Below are 20,489 nucleotides of genomic sequence, written 5' to 3' on the forward strand. Positions count from 1 at the left end.
TTGTGTACAAACTTCTAATTAATAATATTTTATTGTTCGACTCAAAAAATACTAAAAATTTTACCAGAATTTGTACTTTAAAATCGTAGTTTCGAAAGCGGTACTCCGAAAGTCAGACTACCGACGTAATCAATTGCGACGTTGCCTTTTTCTCTTCATGGCTTGTAAAGTAAAGGTGGCTATGACATGGTGCAAGTCGTTTTCCTGATTATTGAAGCGCTTCTTACTTAAAACTCTACGCGTATATTAGATAGGAAATTTTACTCTTTATTTTATATCTATTATATTACTTCTACTAAAAATATTATAAACATTATTTCAGCGGAACCATTGATATTAAAGACATTGCTATCTCTGGTATACATAAGATAGTATCCACTGCCGTATCAACCAATCTCATCACGCAACAACTGAACATATCAGTTTTGGTTCCTGATCTTACTATCAACTTCGGAGCTGCCGTCAACGTAGTGGTTCTGGAGCTGGTACCACTTTACGGTAGTGGAAAACAAAAGTAAGTTTAGTGCCGTTATGTTTTTAATATACAGTGTGTGTCGTGGGCATAATACCAGTAGGTATGTTATTACGTTACATAGAATCACTTCTTGCCTTGAAGGATTCAGAGTAAAAATAAGAACATTGGTGATAACAACTTGTAGAAAATATTCGTTACTACTTAACTTTCGCTCTTTAATTATGTCTCATATAACTGTGCATAGTTTATGACAAAACAAAAATTTTTCTCAAACATAGTTTATGAAATAAATGTCTTATTACGATGTAAAACTAGCTTTGCTGTCTTTTACCAAAGGTTGATTACTATATCTTGTATCACCTAATCACTTATTATATGGGACTTACAAGCAAATGCTGACCCAATGGAAAGATTTTTAATAAAAAAATATTTTTGAAGTTATACTTCTTTACGATCGAGAGTGAAATTTTATAATACCGGGCGCATGAGCACACAGACAGTATGTAGTTCGTTGCTAATCTTTCAAGATATGTATGTATCAGCGCTGTCAGCGCAAATAAGTCATTAAAAGGATATATTAGTGTTTTTAGTAAATTTATTATTTATTATAATTTTTGTGTCTTTGGATTTGTCTTCCTCGGGAATAAGATATTTTATAATAATAGTAGGTATGTATATTTAAAGTATTTTTGTATACTTAACTTGGTCTATTAAATTTGTCAGTATGTATGAGAAATCTTGTAACCTGTCAAAGCGAAGGGAATAGAGCTCAGTGGGAGAGCGTGTGACCGGAGATCGAGAGGTCCCGGGTTCAAATCCCGGACGATTTATATTCTTTTTTTTATTATTTTTGGTAACGTTTTAATAAAAAATTTTTTTTTATCCTCTTTCTTTACATTAATTTTCATATCTTTAAAATAATCACAACATAATTTTGAGTGAAAATTGACAAAAATAGCAAATTTCCAATCAAAAATCAGGTTGAAGAAAATGTAATCTCAAAGTTCAAAATCGGTATACGTTAAAAAAAATGAATTTTCTCGGCTTCTCATGGAGCAATTTTCTTCATTATTTTTTTGTTCCCAAGTACCTCGAGTAGAGCCATCTAACTAACGCATTATTAAATGTCAAATTTGCTTTTGTTTTGTTATAACAGATTAATTTATTTATAGGAAAAGAAAACTACATATTTTTCCAGTTGTATACTTTTTTAGATAAACTTACTAAAGTGTACACTTTTAACGTTAGAAACACAAATATTCTTATTTGAAAGCTGTATAATTATTTAAACAACCTTTATTTACACAAATTAAAAATTTTTGTTATATTAAATAAATTAATTTATTATAACAAAATAAAAACAACTATGGCATTTAATAATGCTTCAGTTAGATAGCTCTACTCGAGTTACTTGGGAACAAAAAAAGAATGAAGAAAATTGTTCCATGGGAAGCCGAGAAAATGCATTTTTTAACGTATGTTTTGAACTTTGAGATTACATTTTTTCCAGCCTATTTTATGATTGGAATTTTGTTATTTTTGGCAATTTTCACTTGTAATATCGATAGTTTTTATTATAATAATACAGTGCGTCCATAAAGTAACGCATAAATTCATTATTTCGTAAACCAGCTACATTAAGGAAAAATCCCGAAACAGGTCGATTTTTATTTTTAAATTCCGATTTTTTGACATATATATCATACTAGTGACGTCATCCATCTGGGCGTGATGACGCAATCGATGATTTTTTTAAATGAGAATAGGGGTCATGTGATAGCTCATTTGAAAGTGTATTCAATTCTCTATTCACTAATATAAACATTAACATAATTATTTATACAAGGTGTTCAAAAAAACATTTTTTTTTTAATTAAAAGAATTGAGACAAAAAGAAGAATGTATGTAATTTATTTAATTCAAAATACGTTTTGTTGTTGACAAAAAACAGGAAATTTTATTTATTTGACAAATAAATATTGTTTTTCGCTTAAATTCAATGTTAAAGCTGCCACACACCTGTCTATTGGCAGTTTGAACATTTCGTTTAAGCGAAAATCAATGTTTATTCGAAATAACAATAATAATACAAAGTCGCCGGTTTACGAAATAACGAATTTATGCGTTACTTTATGGACGCACTGTATACTAATATACTAATAACATACTAATAGTGTGTTATAAGTATTTTAAAGATATGAAAATTGGTGTGGAGAAAGAGGACCAAAATAAAAAGGTGATGGTTTAAAAATTATGATTCTATTATTTATATCTTTGCCGTAAATCCCGGTCAAATTTGACCGGTTGTATCTCAGGAACCAGGTTGTACCACAATTAAACGTTTTTTCTTTTAAAAGAAGCATCCTTCCGCTTTTTTCCAATACCGTTTTAATGATTTAATTTAATTTAATATTTCCCGAGATATCCTATTTGTTTATAAGCCAAAAAATTGTTTATAATTTTAAAATGTTTTTGAGGCCGCTTAAATAGTCCAATTTCAAATCTGTAAAGTACATTAGATAGGCACAGTGTCTTTTTATACAAAAATCATAGTTATTCTTATGTATCATAATTATTGTGGTTATTATAGCGACCGTAAATTTTTAATTAACAATTCAATTGTTGCTAAACTGTTCATTCAATTTCCATCGGCTTCTGAATTTATAATATATACGAAAAGAGCTTTATGTTACCAAGTTATTTAATTATTGATAAACAATTGCTTATGGTTCATTCCACCAGCATACGACTGTTTTGGATTATCGCGACAACGAATATTTCAGTGTGCAACATAATAAGTACGAAATTAAATGATAGCCATTTTTAGCCCAATAATTTTTCCAATAAACAGGAATGTAATTTGCAATTTATTTTCGTTCTTCATATTTTGCACAATAAAATTTAATATTCGTTGTCAAAATAATCCAACACAGTCGTATATTCGTGGAATAGGGTAAATCTAAAATTTTGGTTGAAAATTAAAGATTACGGTGAATTTTCATTTGAGTGTTTTTGGTGTAAAGTTAAAATCTTTGGAGTTATAGAGCAAAAATTAAAGAACACGATTTGGGGGCGCCATTTTGTTCATAAAAAAAGTAGCACACTATTTGCGGACTTTGCATACCTATATTAATAATATATACAATCATAAGATTTGATTCCAGCAATAAAATTGCTGGTAAATAACTTTTCCCAAAAATGGCCTATTCTCCGATAATCTGACCAGACTATAATATGTAGGTATATTGCTTTACCTTTCCGGAACCGTGCTACAAAAACTTACGCTTCAGGCCGTGTGGGGTAACTATGGTACCCTACTAAAATATTTAAATAAATCATTTAAATTATACAATATTGTTTAGAAAGTTATACAGTAAAGCACTAGTCACTGAAATAATTTGTTTTTATTAATAAACAATGTACACTTTTTTATTTTCGCCTTTTATTAGAATTTGCTCTTATTCATTATTTTTACAGTCAGGACATACAAATTGTCTACTATCTTCTCGATGTATACTGCAAATGGGTTTTCTAAATGTACTACATGATGTTTTAGTTTTTCTGTCTGATTTTCTGTAATTTCTGGTGTCAACTGACCCTTTGATTTCAATACTCAGTAGGCCGTGCGGGGTAACGGAGGTTCCCCAAGTACTTATAATTTCAATTTTAGTAGAAAATTGAAGTTATATCTAATACTTTTTATAAAAAAAACGATTTGGTAATGAATTTTCTAAGATTACATGGAGGGAGAAAAAAATATATTTTGAAAAGTTATAAAAACAAAACCGCATCTGGGGTACCTAAAATACCCCGCACGGTCACGGAAAGGCTAATCAAAGGTTTTCAATACTGGTATAAGCTATTAGTTAGAGAAGAGGATATTCGTATTAGACCAATCAAGTTAGTAAAAAATAAGCCGTTTTTTGACATAATTGAAAATACGAGGTTTGACAGTTGAAATGTGTAGTATGAGATATTATAAAAAGGCCACCATCTTGGGATTCATCAATTTTTTAGTGGAACATTTTTTAAATAAACAATCAAAACGTCAAACTTAGTTTTTTGCTCATAACTTAAAAACTTGTTTATTTAGAAATTTGACGTCCACAGGTAACTTTTTCAGTAAAAAAAAGATACATCGAATGAGATACACCAAATTAAAATCGGTTAATAAACAAAAAAGTTATTGCAAAACGGACGACAAAATCACTGTTGTTGAATATTGTTAATAACAATTTTATTGTTTATTAAAGTATGTTTAAATATACCTAAACTTGAGGGCATTATGGTGTTTGAATGGTGTGCAAAAAATGGTCCAGATCTGTTAAATAGTTTTTGCAAAATTTAATTTGATTATAAAATTTTTTGAAAAACGAGCTAAGTTCTGTGGATGGTCCAGTTAATATGGCTGAATGTATCTCAATAATCAGGGACTCATTTCCTTCGTTAAGATGTATACTAATACCCTATGAAAAAAAAAGTAAAAAAAATTACATGTACGTACACAAAATTATTTGTTAATAAATAGCAGTTTTTAAGCTTATAAACAATTACAATAATTTCGTAGAAATTAGATCAAATTAAATGGCAATAAAAAATACTGAAAGTTGGTTAAAATACACAACTTCTAAAAAAAATTTTTAGGTCCTACGACCCTTGGGGTCTGAGATAGCCCCTTTTTTTGAAAAAATCACTGTTACGTTAATTAACAACACTAAGATCTGAAATTAACCAATCTTTTATAAGAAAAGTCAAAGTTTTTAACAAAGTTTTTGCAAGAAAAAATGTTAAAAATTGTTTAAACAGTATTGTTATAAAGAAAGAGTATTTTGCGTTCCGACTAAAGTAAAAAAAATGATGGGCGCAGCCGAATGAGAATAAATTCGCGGACTAGCATTCGCTAGCGCTAGACTGTTGCAGCTCATTTTTAACATTGACAGTATATCGGATTTGAAGCTTAATATTATATTTATATATTTTGGTAGAAACTTGAATTTTATGAATATTATTATGTTGCACATTTATTTAGTAAAATTATATTTTAAATAAATAAATTTAAAAAATAACAATAAAAAGGCCACAAAGTAAAAATACGCAACAGAAAAAAAGTTACGCGACCTTATAGACGAGTGGTAAAAAAAACGCTCATTTCTCGAGATATCAACCACGGTGTGGTGAATGGCTAATTTTGGTCTTACTTTATACTTTTTATGGTGCTGAAAACGAAAATGAGTTTTATTTTGAATTTTAGATGGGGAAACATTGTCAAAATTGCAATTTTACCCAAAAAATAAAAAAAAAAAGATGAAATCACGTTTTTCTTAAAATTAAAAGTTACACCATTTTTTTCTATAAAAAATTTTGTTCTCTGTACTCTAGATTTTAACTTAAAATTAATTAAACAGCTAAATTTCAAATTTTTTTACTCAACTTTTGCGATTAAACTTTGCAATTCAAGAATCTGCACCTTTTACTTCAAACAATTTATAACTTTCTTTATGGCAAGACAGAAATATTGAAGCAGGTCCCATTGTCTTCAGAAAGGTGAGAAATATATACTATAAAAATATCAGAGAAAAATATTACAATGGAACAGAGTTATAGCAAATTAAACTCAAAAAAACGTGATTTTTTTTTATTTTTAGGGTAAAGTTGCGATTTTGATAATGTTCCCCCAAGTAAAATTCAAAACAACCCTAATTTTAGTTTTGAGCACCATCAAAAATATAAAGTATGACCAAAATTAGTGTCAGTACATCGAGAAATAAGCTTTTTTGGGGTGTGCCGCTCGTCTATAAAGCCACATAACATTTTTCCTATTGCATATTTTAAATTAAATTTTTTTGGAGAACTTCTTCATAGAGTATATTTTATTTCTGTGTCAATTAAAATTATAAACTAAAAAGTTTGTCACTCAACTTTTTTAAGTAAACATGAACCTAACGAAATCTGATGACAAAATGTTTAAAAATGAACAACTTCTCTTTTAACGTGTTGAGTCATTTTGGACAAATCTCATTGTTATCTAAATGCTTCGAAGATAACACAGTAAAATTTTCAAAAGGAAATATTTACAGCGACCAAAAATACAGTGAGTTAAAATTGAAAAATCATCAAAATTGATATTTCGCATTTTTGCATAAAATTTGATTTTTGAACATGTTCCACTAATTCTAGAAAAAAATTAACTCCATATTCGGATTCAGAGACCTCGAAAACCTAAGGAATGACGAAAATTTGTCATTCACCTTAAAGTGGATTTTTGTGGTCAGTACAGTGCCGGTTTATCCACTGGGCGCTTGGGACGGGCGCCCAGGGGCCCGGGCCCCGGAGGGACCCGTACCTTTTAGTTATAAAAAAATAAAATCGCTAAATAATCTACATATTTTCCGAAAATAATATCATACACAGATACGCTAATACACTGCAAGCGCCTATGCTCTCTTGTTACATCTCTTCACGTCTATACACAGTGGCGTAGCCTAGCCCCATGGGGGCCCGTGTCAATGGATATGGCGGGGCCTTTTTCCAAAAACTACAGGAAGTTGTCAGATTCGGCCATGTCTCGAATTGTATCCAAAATAATCGCTTAAACGGAGTTTTTCAGTTTCTGAGACAATTGTTTCCCTAACTGCAGTACCTTCCAAGTAAACTAATAATTTCATTTTGAATTGTGGGGCTTAAATAGTAATTTATCTCACTTTTGGGCTTTAAAATAAGTTATTTTAAAATAGGATTATAATTTGATATTAAACGAAAGACAAAAATATATATATTTAATTTAATTTATAGATAAAGAATAGATTATACTCGAAAATGCCAATACCCAAACAATAGGTACAAACCATTTTAAATATTCAAAAGTAAAGAGATTGCAAAAACTGCAATTTGGCATTATACAGTGGCCACACCCAGCCAACAGTAAATAGACAATTAGCTAAACAAAGAAACTGTGTTATAACAGCGAGCGGCGGCAAATAGATGTTATACCTACATAATACAATAAATATCATTTATAATATATATATATATATATATATATATATATATATATATATATATATATATATATATATATATATATATATATATATATATATATAGATAAATAATACATTACACTAAAACGCCAACACCGAAACAATACATACTACTGTTTCAAAACGACCTAATAGTGAAATTGTAGAATATTTTGTTCAATTTTTTTAAATGGATTTTTGTCAGACACGGAAGAACACACACTAATACACACTATTATAGAGATCATGATAAGGTGCAGACGAGTCAGGTGTTTTTCTCGGTCGATATTTTAAATAGTTAATGTATAGTCTGTGTTTACAGTATAGTTTACAAGATAGTGTTTACAGTATAGTTTTTCTTGTATAGTTTACAAGAATTATTATTAGGATTGATATAATAGGGCGTTAAGTCTTAATGCGAAAGTGACTAATATAATTGCTAAACAAATTGAGAGGTAAGAAGTAATATTTTATTTTATTTTATTTTTAACACGTGGATACCCTTACTGATTTCTTTCTTTCTCCCCTTCCTTTTACCCTATCAGGGTGTCGGATTTGGGATCGCTATTTTAATTTCCATTGATTTGTATTGTGCAGTAGAAGTCTTTCATTGACCACACGTCTAAGAGTATTGAAATTGAAGTGCTACTTCTGGTCCGTTTTGTTCTATGGATGTGAAACTTGGACAACAAAAGTGAAGAATCTCAACCAATTAGAAGCGTTCGAGTTGTGGTGTTACCGTCGCATACTCAGAATCCCATGGACAGCACACATATCCAACGAACGTGTGCTGGAGAACATGCACAAAGAGCGAGAATTGATCAACGTCATAAAAATGAGAAAGGTTAATTACTTCGGTCATATAATATCGCTTACGCTGGTTGATCATTCAGGGCAAAATCGAACGAAAACGCTGGGTTGGAAGAAAACAATTGTCCTGGCTGCATAACATTAGACAATGGACAGGCCGAACGGTCGAGGAATTGTTTTATATAGCTGCCGACCGAGAAACATTTCATCAGCTTGTTAATCCGACGATAGCCAACGCTTGAAACCAAGCATGACACACAAAGAAGAAAAAGATTTTAATTTCCATTCACCCATATTTTCCATTCTTTCCTGTTTTCTGCCATTATTTTAAATTCCACGAGTGATTTTTCTTTAATTTTTTCCGCATCTGCTACTTGTTATATCCATTTTTATCTTGTTCTGCCTCTTTTTCTTTTTACGATGTTCTTTGCGTCGTAGACTTTTCTTGTAATTCGGTTGGGCTGCATCCTCATCAAATGCCCATACCAGTTCATTTATCTCTTTGTTAGTTTATTCGTTATTGGTTCTTGGTTGTCCATTCTCCCAATAGTCTCGTTGCTTAATCTATCCCATTTTGTCTTTACAACTATCCTTTTTAAATGTCTCATCTCCGTTGCATGTATCTTGCTCTTATATTTTTACAGAATTTTTCAGTTTTCACTTGCATAGAGCACAGTCGGTATCACTATTGTGTTATATATTTTTATTTTTGTGTCTCTTGTAAGTTCTCTTTGTCCCAGTATTAGGGCTAACGCACATGTAGTATAACTTGTTACTTGTTTGATTTCTTTGCTCTATTTGTTATTTCATTTGCATAGTTAACGCATCTGTTTTCTTGTTAAAAAACTGACAACGAATAGCAATGAAGGGGGCCCCTAAATCTCCAGCGCCCAGGGGCCGAAGTTTGGTTAAACCGGCACTGGGTCAGTATAACTTAATTTTAATAGTTGCTGCCGCATGCCGGTCGCCAATCGCGCCCACTATTCAGTCAGTCAACTACGCCCGCTATTTTTTACTTTAGTCGGAACGCAAAATACTCTGTGTTTATAACACTCCTATTTAAACAATTTTTAACATTGTTGCTTACTAAAAACTTTGTTAAAAACTTTGACTTTTCTTATAAAAGATTGGTTAATTTCAGCTCTTAGTGTTGTTAATTAACGTAACAGTGATTTTTTCAAAAATGGGGCTATCTCAGACCCCAAGGGTCGTAGGACCTAAAAATTGTTTTTGAAAGTTGTGTATTTTAACCAGCTTTCCGTATTCTTTATTGCCATTTAATTTGATCTAATTTCTACGAAATTATTTTAATTGTTTATAAGCTTAAAAACTGCTATTTATTAACAAATAATTTTGTGTACGTATATGTAATTTTTTTTACTTTTTTTTTCATAAGCTGTTAGTATACATCTAAACGAAGGAAATGAGCCCCGGATTATTGAGATACATTCAGCCATATTAACTGGACCAGCCTCAGAAATTAGCTCGTTTTTCAAAAAAAATTTATAAACAAATTCAATTTTACGAAAACTATTTAACAGATCTGGACCATTTTTTGCACACCATTCAAACACCATAGTGCCCTCAATTTTGGGTATATTAAAACGTATTTTAACAAACAATCAAATTGTTATTAATATAACTATATTCAAAAACAGTGATTTTGGCATCCGTTTTGCAATAACTTTTTTGTTTATTAACCGATTTTTATTTAGCGTATCTCATTCGATGTATCTTTTTATTCTGAGAAAGTTACCTGTGGACGTCATATTTCTAAATAAACAAGTTTTTAAGTTATGAGTAAAAAACTAAGTTTGACGTTTTGATTGTTTATTTAAAAAATGTTCCACTAAAAAATTGATGAATCCAAAGATGGTAGTCTTTTTGTAATATCTCATACTACACATTTCAACTGTCAAACCTCGTCTTTTCCGTTATGTCTAGTAAAAACCTAACTTGATTGGCCTATATTATATTATTATGATTTTTCTTCGATGCGACTGCGCAATATGTTCTTGAAGTCATGATTATTTATAATATTCTCCAGATTATTTCTTACTGACTTATATTATTCTGTTTTCATTTGTTTTTCACCAACAACTACCAAGGTCACAATTTCGCAACAGCATTTCAACAAAAAATCATGTGTAATTGGTGTCAAGAATCAATCAATTAGAAAGCAATAAGTAGGCAGATGAGACAGATTCTATATCTGCCGTAAAATTATTTAAAAAATTGATTCAATTTGATAACGTTATCAGCGTTATCAAAAACACAATTCAAAAGTCATTTGTTTATCTGTACATATTTGTCGAAACGAATGAAGATTATCAGTCAACAAAGTGTTTATTAATACGCAGTTGATTTAATTGTTTCAGCTATTACTTATAAATAGAGCTCTGGAAATATGCATTTACAAAACTCTAAAATATGCATGCGAATATGCACAAAAAAATGAATGCTTTTATGAATTTATTGCATATAAATAAAAAACGCAGTAGTCCTTATATTTAAGGTATTTAATTTATTTTATGCTAAAATCGTTAATTGACTGTGCTGTCTATCAGAAAATAATATTTTTATATGCGAAAAAACTTCTCTCTACTTCAAATTGCGTTAAAGGAGCAAACTTTAAAATTTGGTATAATTGTGGGTCCTGACTGTAAAATTAAATTATCAGTAGTAATTGCACAAGAGCTCTAAAATTATCGAATTTTTCCCGAGTGACACTTTGACAGTTTTAATTTTAATTTAAATTATGTCAAAGTGTCACGAGGGCAAAAATTCTATATTAATTTTAGAGATCGAGTGCAGTTTGTTGCGATTATTTCATGAATAAAACTGTCCAAACCCCAAATTGTATTGTAATTTATTTACGTAATATTTGACGGTTGAAAGTCATCACTTTTATAATTTTTAAAACATTAATTGTCATTAATGTCACTGAATGTATTTTTTTGTAGCAACGAAGGGCATCTTCGAAATTATCAAAAATTATCAATTTAATTCAGATTTCTGTAGCTTTCTATTGGTCAGAATCTCCTATAAATGAAATAATCAGGAGTAATTGCACAAGAGCTCTAAAATTATTGAATTTTTCCCGAGTGACACTTTGACAGTTTTATGACAAATTATGTCAAAAGTGTCACGAGGGCAAGAATTCGATAATAATTTTAGAGATCGAGTGCAATTTGCTGCGATTATTTCATGAATAAAACTGTTCAAAACCAAAATTTTATTGTAATTTATTTATGTACGTACAAATTAGTACAATTTAACACACAGTTGTTATAAATATTTGACGGTTGAAAGTCATCACTTTTATAATTTTTAAAACATTAATTGTCATTAATGTCACTGAATGTATTTTTTTCGTAGCAACGAAGGGCATCTGACGTAATATACTTGACGATGGGATATTATCAAAAATTATCGGGTATAATATCACAAGAGAGTGAGAATAAATTGAAAATAATGCGACAGTTTTTCGAAAATTTGTTGTCTGGCAATAGACACGAGAGCTCGCAGGGCTCGAGTGGCTATTGCCCAATGAAAACAAATTTGAGTAAAAATGAAGCATTATTCTCTTATTTATTCTTACTGTCGTGTGATATTCGTAAGATTATTTTTTAATACGTATATTATGGATATTTTCTTAAATGTGACAGTTGTCAAAACTAGGAAACTGGTTGCCATTAAACAGAAACAATCTACTTAAAAAAATTCTATCGGTAATTTTCTACAGTAGATAATTCTCAGTATAATTTTAATCTGATTGGGCAGAATTAAACACGTGATCAAATATCTTACTACACGATTGGAAGTTAAAATCATCAAAAAATAATCACTTTCATTTTATTTCTGTAGCTTTCTATTGGTCAGAATCTCCTATGAATGAAATAATATTCACAACACCCCATGTAAGTCCCGGTTTTTCACCGTCGAATAACTAGTTATTATCGGGAGGTGAAAACACCGGCCTTAATAAAATATTTTTATTTGAATCATTTTTTGATATCCCTCATTTTTCTTTAACACCGTGCAGAATTTTTGATAGGTACATTGTGTTGGTTTTTTTAAGGTGTTTCATTTTATCATTTAATGAATTGGTAATTTGAATACTTTGGTCTAATGAAATCTTTTGCTTTTCTAATTTAGTAATTGATTCAGCAGTAGGTATTTACAAAATTGGTTTGGATAGGTGCCAAATTAGTTTTAGTTTAATTAACAGTTTTTTAAAATATCCACATATTAACAATTTAACCATGTTGTCCATCTAGTTATCACAAACAGTTATGCATAGTAAATGCATATGCATTTATACAATTTATCTAAAATATGCAATTATGCACTTAATATGCATTTTGCATATTTCCCGGGCTCTACTTATAAATGACCATTACATAAATTTTCTATTTTTATTGTAGTGGAATGTGCTTATGATCAATAATTGATCAGTCTATTACACTACGCCAAAAAAAGTGTAATGTTATGTGGCAAAAGTGTTAGTCTTGTGTTTCATGTACTATGTCCTTTCAGAATGTCAGTTACAATCACAGCTATCTTAATTTTATTCACAGCCACCCTAAATAGCATGCTTGTATCAACACCATACAAATCTCGCAAGTTCTTCAACCATGTCCTTTTTCGAAGAGCTGTTCAAAATTAACAGGAATCAGCTCAAAATCACTACGTTTCTTAACTGGACACTTTCCAATAAAAGGACACCTACACACGAAAGGACGATATAACGGAGATCTCAGCTGCAGGCTATACAATAGAGAGACCGAGACAGTCAGACATAGGCCCGGCGTAAATTGAACCTAAGCCAGACACAACCTGCGCCGGCGAGACGGGTGACCTGTGCATTTATTTTTCTAGCGTGCCGCATATTGAACACAAGCCAACCCAACAGTTGGCCATCGACGTGGCGAATAGAGACGGGCGAAATCAGTGCGGATATGTAACGGTTACTTTTGAAACCGGTTGTAAGTGTTACTGATTCCAAAATACTGATGTATTTGATCTTTGTACTGAATTGAGCAGGCAACTTAAAATCGGTAGTTCCGTACTTGTAACTAGTAACGTTTTAAAAATATCTTACACGTCCCTAGTAGTCGTAGCGGTATGACTTTCGAAAAGATCTAATTTGATCATAAGCGGGTGCATAAAAGATATCTTACACTGACTATTTTATTTCTACATATCTTTATAATAACAAGCATAAGTTAAACACTGCATTGATTGTGATTCCAAAAACTGTTCGCATGTTTTAAATAAGATCTTGGCTGATTATGTATTTTGCTAAAATATTAAACAACAAAAAAAAATACAATTCACAACCAGATTTTTAACGATAAACAAAAGTCTAATATGATGACAAGTTTGAAATTGATCGACTTTGTCGATAACACTGTCATTAACAGATGAATGATTGTGTGGATTTAAAAAATACATACTAAACAACTTTTTGCCTGTATAAAGGAGATTATAATTATGACACATTATGGTACTCCTTATTTTTCAAATAATATGCTCTTATAAACGCATACCTTTGATTTACTGGCTAAACCTACATTAGATACGTCACAAGAAATTAAAAATAATTAACATGTAATAAATTCACTGTTTTAATCGGATATATTATATTCCCTACTATCAAAATAAAATATTAAAACGAATAAACGAAAGCTTGTTGAGTAGTGCTGATTGATACAACATAGCAATAAAATGTTATTCATAAAGATAGTGTAAAATATATCGCCGTTTATCTGGGCCGCTGGTAAATAATAACTTTTAATAAAGTTATCAGCATTTAATTGCAAAGCAGTCTTCTTAGCTGGAAAATACTTGTAAATACCATCCGTATTCATTTCAGATACTTCCATCTCGCAAACAAAAACACGTAAAAATAAACATCTGGCGGTGAGTCACGCGTCCCAAGGCCCAAGAAAATTGTACGCCGATGACAAGCTTTCCCAAGCGAGACCTGCCAACGCATGAACTGATAGTAGGATGCGCATAACGGTCTACGCAGTCCGACGACGCAGGTTGTGTCTCGCTTAGGTTCAATTTGCGCCGGGCCTTATTGTGCGATGGCGAGGCGCTGGATCGTAAGAGACAAGCAATATATGGAGACTGCAAACCAAGTCCGACAGTGTATGGCACTAACCCAATGGACCTTTGCAGGCTAGTGAAGGGCACTGCTATATTGGATTGGGTGTCACGAGAACAAATGGAAGAAAGCACAATAAGCTGAAAAGCTGCAGTGCCACTGGGGTGCATGCATGGGCGGCTTCCAGGGAAAAAAATTGTCCTTTCAGAATGTTAGTTACAATCACAGCTATCTTAATTTTATTTACTGCGACCTTCAATAACATGCTCATATCGACACAATACAAATCTCTCAAGTTCTTCAACCATGTTCTTTTTCGTCCTGGACTGCGTTTGCCTGCTATTTTCCCTTGCATAATATTTTGTAGCAACCTATATTTGGGACCTCTTACTACATGTCCAAATACCCCAGCTTTCTCTTCTTCATGCTTTATATTATAATCTCAGTAGTCTTGTTGGGAAGTTCTAGCATTCTGAACTTTCGAATCTTCTCCACCCAAAAACTTTTAAAATTCTTCTACAGCACCACATTTCGCAAGCCTCAATGCGTTTTAGATCGATTTTATTCACAGTCCAAGACTTAACACAATAAAGTAAGGCCGAGAACAGATAGCATCCAAGTAGGCGGATCCTCACAAGCAAACAGATAGCATCAAGTAAGAGATACCAATTTTATTTTTTTGGTGCATAATACTTTGAACATCCTTCTAAAAACGGCTCTGGCCTGGATCCTGGATCAAATTTCACCGTTACTCTCTGCGTTACAACTTCACTGATATCCACTGCAAACAATTTGATGAACTTGCTCAACATTTATTGCATGATTCTTACAATACTGATTTTTTCCACTATATCCAAAAATGATAGTTTTTTTTTCTGTCACGTATGGTTTTCTTGTGACAGTCAAATACATTACTGTTACACGGACATGGGTTTACTCCATTAAAAGGTTGTTGTGAGGTTATCTTGAGTATTTTTTTGGGACTATCTCTAAGATTTTGTGGGCAAAAGTCCAAGTGGAAATCAAGGAAGTAGAAGAAGGAAATGAATTTTAATAGACGTATTGCAGCCTAAATTACTGTTATATTTCAGTTGACTGTTGACATACTTCTTCTAGTTGTCTCTTTATAGTTTCTCAAGAATGGTATTTTCTCATCAAGCTACGAGGTTTAATCAACATCTTCTTCTTAAAGTTCCGCTCCTATCGGAGATTGGAAATCATTCTGGCAATTATAATTTTTTTGGTTACGCGCCGGAATAGTTCAATTGAGCTGCATCCAAACCATTCACGGAGATTGCGTAGCCACGAGATTTTACGTCTTCCTACGCTTCTTCTGCCTTTGATTTTGCCCTGCATTATATTCCTTAATAGTTCGTATTTTTCACCTCTCATGATGTGTCCCAAGTATTCCAACTTCCTGATTTTTATGGAATTTGAAACTTCGCATTGTTTTCCTAGTTGTTCGAGCACTTGTGCGTTTGTTTTACGATCTGTGCATGATATTTTCAGAATACGTCTATAACACCACGTTTCGAATGCTTCCAGGTTTTTAATGTTGGATTGTTTTAGTGTCCATGCCTCAACCCCATACAAAAGGTTGGAGAAAATATAACAACGAAGCATTTTTATCCGGAGCGTTATATTGATATTGCGATTACAGAAAAGTTTCCTCATTCTGTTAAAAATGGATCGTGCAATTTCAATGCGGCATCTTATTTCTTTTGTCTGATCAGTGTCTTCTGTGATCCATGCTCCAAGGTATTTGTACGAAGATATTTGCTCAATTTCTGTATTATCCAGTACTAGTCTACATCTGGTGTTTTGTGCTTCTGTAAATACCATGAATTAATCAACATACAGAAGTTAAATATGTCCATTAGTTTTAAAATTGCAAACTTTATCCCTATATAGGGTTGAAAATGGGGCGATTAAATTAAGATAATGAAATTTGAACCAATATCGATGAAAATAAAAGCCATCGTTGTCAGAAAACAAACGCCATACCGATGCTCTTGGACGATTACACTTCAATTAATCCCTATTTTAAATATTTAAAAATCGTTTTTTTGTTGCTCTTCTGAAGAATTTTGCATTTTGCGGTTGCGTCATTCTACTTCTGGACCGGCGAATTTGTCCTCAAATAACTTCTTGGGCCTTTTCTATATAATATGCTTAGGGTTCTAAGTTTTATAGTGGGAAGAAAGTTCAAAAATACATTAAGAAATGTTAAAATTATAATAAATTGTATGAAAAAAACTATTAAGATAGAAAAGTAAGCCAAACTTTTTGTTTTTATTATATCCCTATGAGCATTCGAGAATCTGGTCAAGTTTGGAGCGCTTTAAAACCTAGATAAATAAATATAATTAAACACCTTTATAGTGGAAATTGTTCGCTGAAAAACCCTCTACAAAATTGCTATAATGTTATTTTATTGTAAAATGAACTGAAAAAAGTTATAACATCCAAAAGGAAAGTTGATAAAAAATGTTTACTTATTTTTGTTTATATCTTTTTTGTTAGATGTTTAACTACATTTTACGTATAGTCTAAGAGCTGGAAGCGGATTTTGTGCGTGATAAGTAATATGGAAAAACTATATGGGGATATGTTGAACTAGTTGTGTAAATTACTTTCCACAACGGCCGGAAACCAGAGTTGGGGCCGAGGGTAGATATAAGGGGTCAAAGTCGCGGTTTTTATTACTTTTTTTGTGACGCTCTTGATAGAGATAGTGCACCAAAATTTGGGAATAAGTAGGTCATGACGTAACTAATTAAAATCTCCAGGGGCGGAAACCTGCGTGGCCGAAAAAGGGGTGGGGGAAGGGGTGAATATAAAAATTATAATTGGGTTTTTTGTGACGTGCCTGATCGAGATAGTGCACCAAAATTTGGGAATAAGTAGACCATGACATAAGTTAAATCTCCAGAGCCGGAAACCAGAGTGGGGGACGAGGGTAGTTATAAGAGGTCAAAGTCGCGGTTTTTACTATTTTTTTTCTGACGCTCATGAGCGAGATAGTGCACCAAAATTTTGCAATAACTAGCTCATGACGTAACTAAGTAAAATCTCTTAGGGCGAACGCTGCGTGTCCGACAAAGGGGTGGGGGCTGGGGTGAATATATAAATTATAAGTGGTTTTTTGTGACGTTCATGATCGAGATAGTGCCCCAAAATGTGGGAATAAGTAGAATATAGCATAACTAAGTAAAATCTCCAGGGGCGGAACGCTGTGTGGGGGGACAAATGGGTGGGGCAGAGGTGAATATAAAAATTATAAGGGTTTTTTTGTGACGTTCGTGATCGAGATAATACACCAAAATTTGGCAATAAGTAGATCATGACATAACTAACTAAAATCTCCAGGGGCGGAACGCTGCTTGGGTATAAAGGGGTGGTGGGTAGGATTGAATATACAAATATAGAGGTTTTTTGTGACCTTCGTTAACGAGATAGTGTACCAAAATTTGGGAATAAGTAGATCTTGAAAAAACTAAATAAAATCTCCAGGGGCGGACAAGGGTGAATACGCAAAATTTTTGGGTTATGCTCGTCATCGAGAATCTGTCTTTAACTTGCACAATTGATTCATTGTAGAATCACAATCCAAAAGGGCGGACAGCTAGGTGGGGTTAGCTAGCTTTGTTAAAAACGGTGTCACAATATTATCATAAAAAATGCGGAGAAAAAATTAAAATTTCCTATATTTTTCAAAAAAATTTTATAACATTGATTTATGCAAATAATTATAATTATTGTTCTCGAAATTTTCTCGAAAATATAATTTTATTTGCACCTACAAGTATTAAGAGGCTACATCAGGGTGTCATTAATATTAATTCGAGCGAAAGTTTTGCGAACCTCTGGCAACAGTGCGTCGGAAGTAGGTGACACTATCAAAGTCGAAAGCACAATATTGTAATAATAGGCATTGTGATAACGGTGACTATTTCTCTATGTTGCCAAATGTTGTCAGAGTAGTTCGATTTCTTGTTATAGATAAACGATTTTAGTAGTTCCAATGTGACACAAAAGCTAGGCATGGGATAAAAAGTTTATTCAAAAAAAATGTAATTTTTTGTTCTTCTTTTATTTAATTATACTTAGTCTACTTATTCCCAAATTTTGGTGCACTATCTCGATTAGGAACGTCACAAAAAACCCCTTATAATTTTTATATTCACCCCTGTCCCCACACCTTTGTCAGCCACTCAGCGTTCCGCCCCTGGAGATTTTAATTAGTTACGTCATGGCCAACTTATTCCCAAATTTTGGTGCACTATATCGATCATGAGCGCCAGAAAAAAAATAATAAAAACCGCGATTTTGACCCCTTATAACTACCCTCGTCGCCCACTCTTTTTTCCGGCTTTTGGGGATTTTACTTAGATAGGTCATGGTCTACTTATTCCCAAATTTTGGTGCACTATCTCTATCAGGAACATCACAAAAAACCCTTTTTAATTTTTATATTCACCCCTGTCCCCACCCCTTTCTCGGCCACGCAGCGTTCCGTTCCTGGAGATTTTAATTTGTTACGTCATTGCCTACTTATTCCCAAATTTTGAGGCACTATCTCGATCATGAGCCTCACAAAAAAAAAATGATAAAAACCGAGACTTTAACCCCTTATAACTACCCTCGTCCCCCAATCTGGTTTTCGGCTCTGGGGATTTTACTTAGTCATGTCATGGTCTACTTACTCCCAAATTTTGGTGCACTATCTCGATCAGGAACGTCACAAAAAACCCAATTGGAATTTTTATATTCACCCCTTCCCCCACCCTTTTGTCGAGCACGCAGCGTTCCGCCCCTGGAGATTTTAATTAGTTACGTCATGACCTACGTATTCCCAAATTTTGGTGCACTATCTCTATCAAGAGCGTCACAAAAAAAAATAAAAACCGCGACTTTGACCCCTTATATTTACCCTCGGCCCCCACTCTGGTTTCAGGCCGTTGGGGAAAGTAATGTACACAACTAGTTCAATATATTCCTATATAGTTTTTCCATATTACTTATCACGCACAAAATCCGCTTCTATCTCTCCGACTAGTAGGGTTAGTAGTTTACGAGATCTAGCGCGAAACCCCTTTGCACCTCTTTTCCAAGATGGCGGCCGGGAGACAAGGGTGGCGACCTCAAAAACTTGAACTTAAACTTCTTCTGATCCTACACATTAAAAAAATAAAATTTACTCCTCTAACAAATGCAAGGTATGGAATAAAAAAATGTAACATTTCAATGGACTACCCCTGTACCTTAGGAACTAATAATCCAATCGAGCTCAACTTTTAGCTGGTGAAGATTGAAGCTTGACAATTTAATGAATATGTGTCAGGCCTGAAACTTATTGATTGATGTATGTAGAATTATAGCTTCTAGGTTAATCCAGTCGGAAATTTTCATTTACTCCGTTATTGGTTGCATTAAAGTATAAAGGTTATTAGCTCCTTTATTTATGTTACTATTTTTTGTAGGTATTTCTCTATTACATCAGAAAACGAAGCCGAAAAAGCATTTGAAAACTCGAAAAATTTCTCGCCACTATTGTTTAACTGGAACATATGGGAGAAATCAATAGAAACGGCGTATCACCTCATGGGTATCAAAATTGTTATTGCATCATGGCAAAAATCAACTTTTTTCATTCATTTCAGTATTGTGAAATAACCCCGCATTGTAGATGAAAATTTTCAAGATAAAACTGTCTTAAAAATACTTTCTCTTTAAAATGAGATTTTCTACATTTAAAAATGTTTCTAAACAGAAAAATTCTTGCAAATTAAACCCGAAAATATTCGTTTTTTTTTTTTCAATTCTTTATAATTACACTAGTCAATAAATAAATAAAAAAAAATGCGACAGATGTTAAAATGGCTGTACCGTGGAGTTTAAAGCGCCCTGAATGCGAATTCAAACCCTAAAATTTTCCACCACGTATAGATTTTGAGTTATCTTCTTCTTAAGGTACCGTGCATTTCTGCGCAGGGGTCCACGCGTACATTGTCTTGTCAGGTGAAATGTTAGATTTTTAGTTATAGAATACATCAAATATTGCTGTTTA

General features: G+C 32.5%; 1 protein-coding gene across 1 annotated transcript in view; it reads left to right on the plus strand.

Moving 5' to 3' along the window:
- Window positions 1-20,489, plus strand: part of LOC114324303 (uncharacterized) — a 64,924-nt gene that overhangs the window by 27,769 nt on the left and 16,666 nt on the right. The window contains exon 3 of the mRNA XM_028272109.2: window positions 323-514. Coding sequence (XP_028127910.1) covers window positions 323-514 — 192 coding nt within the window. The remainder of the gene's footprint in view (window positions 1-322; window positions 515-20,489) is intronic.

This window comes from Diabrotica virgifera, chromosome 1 (assembly GCF_917563875.1).
Source record: "Diabrotica virgifera virgifera chromosome 1, PGI_DIABVI_V3a".
NCBI classification, from domain to species: Eukaryota; Metazoa; Arthropoda; class Insecta; order Coleoptera; family Chrysomelidae; genus Diabrotica; species Diabrotica virgifera.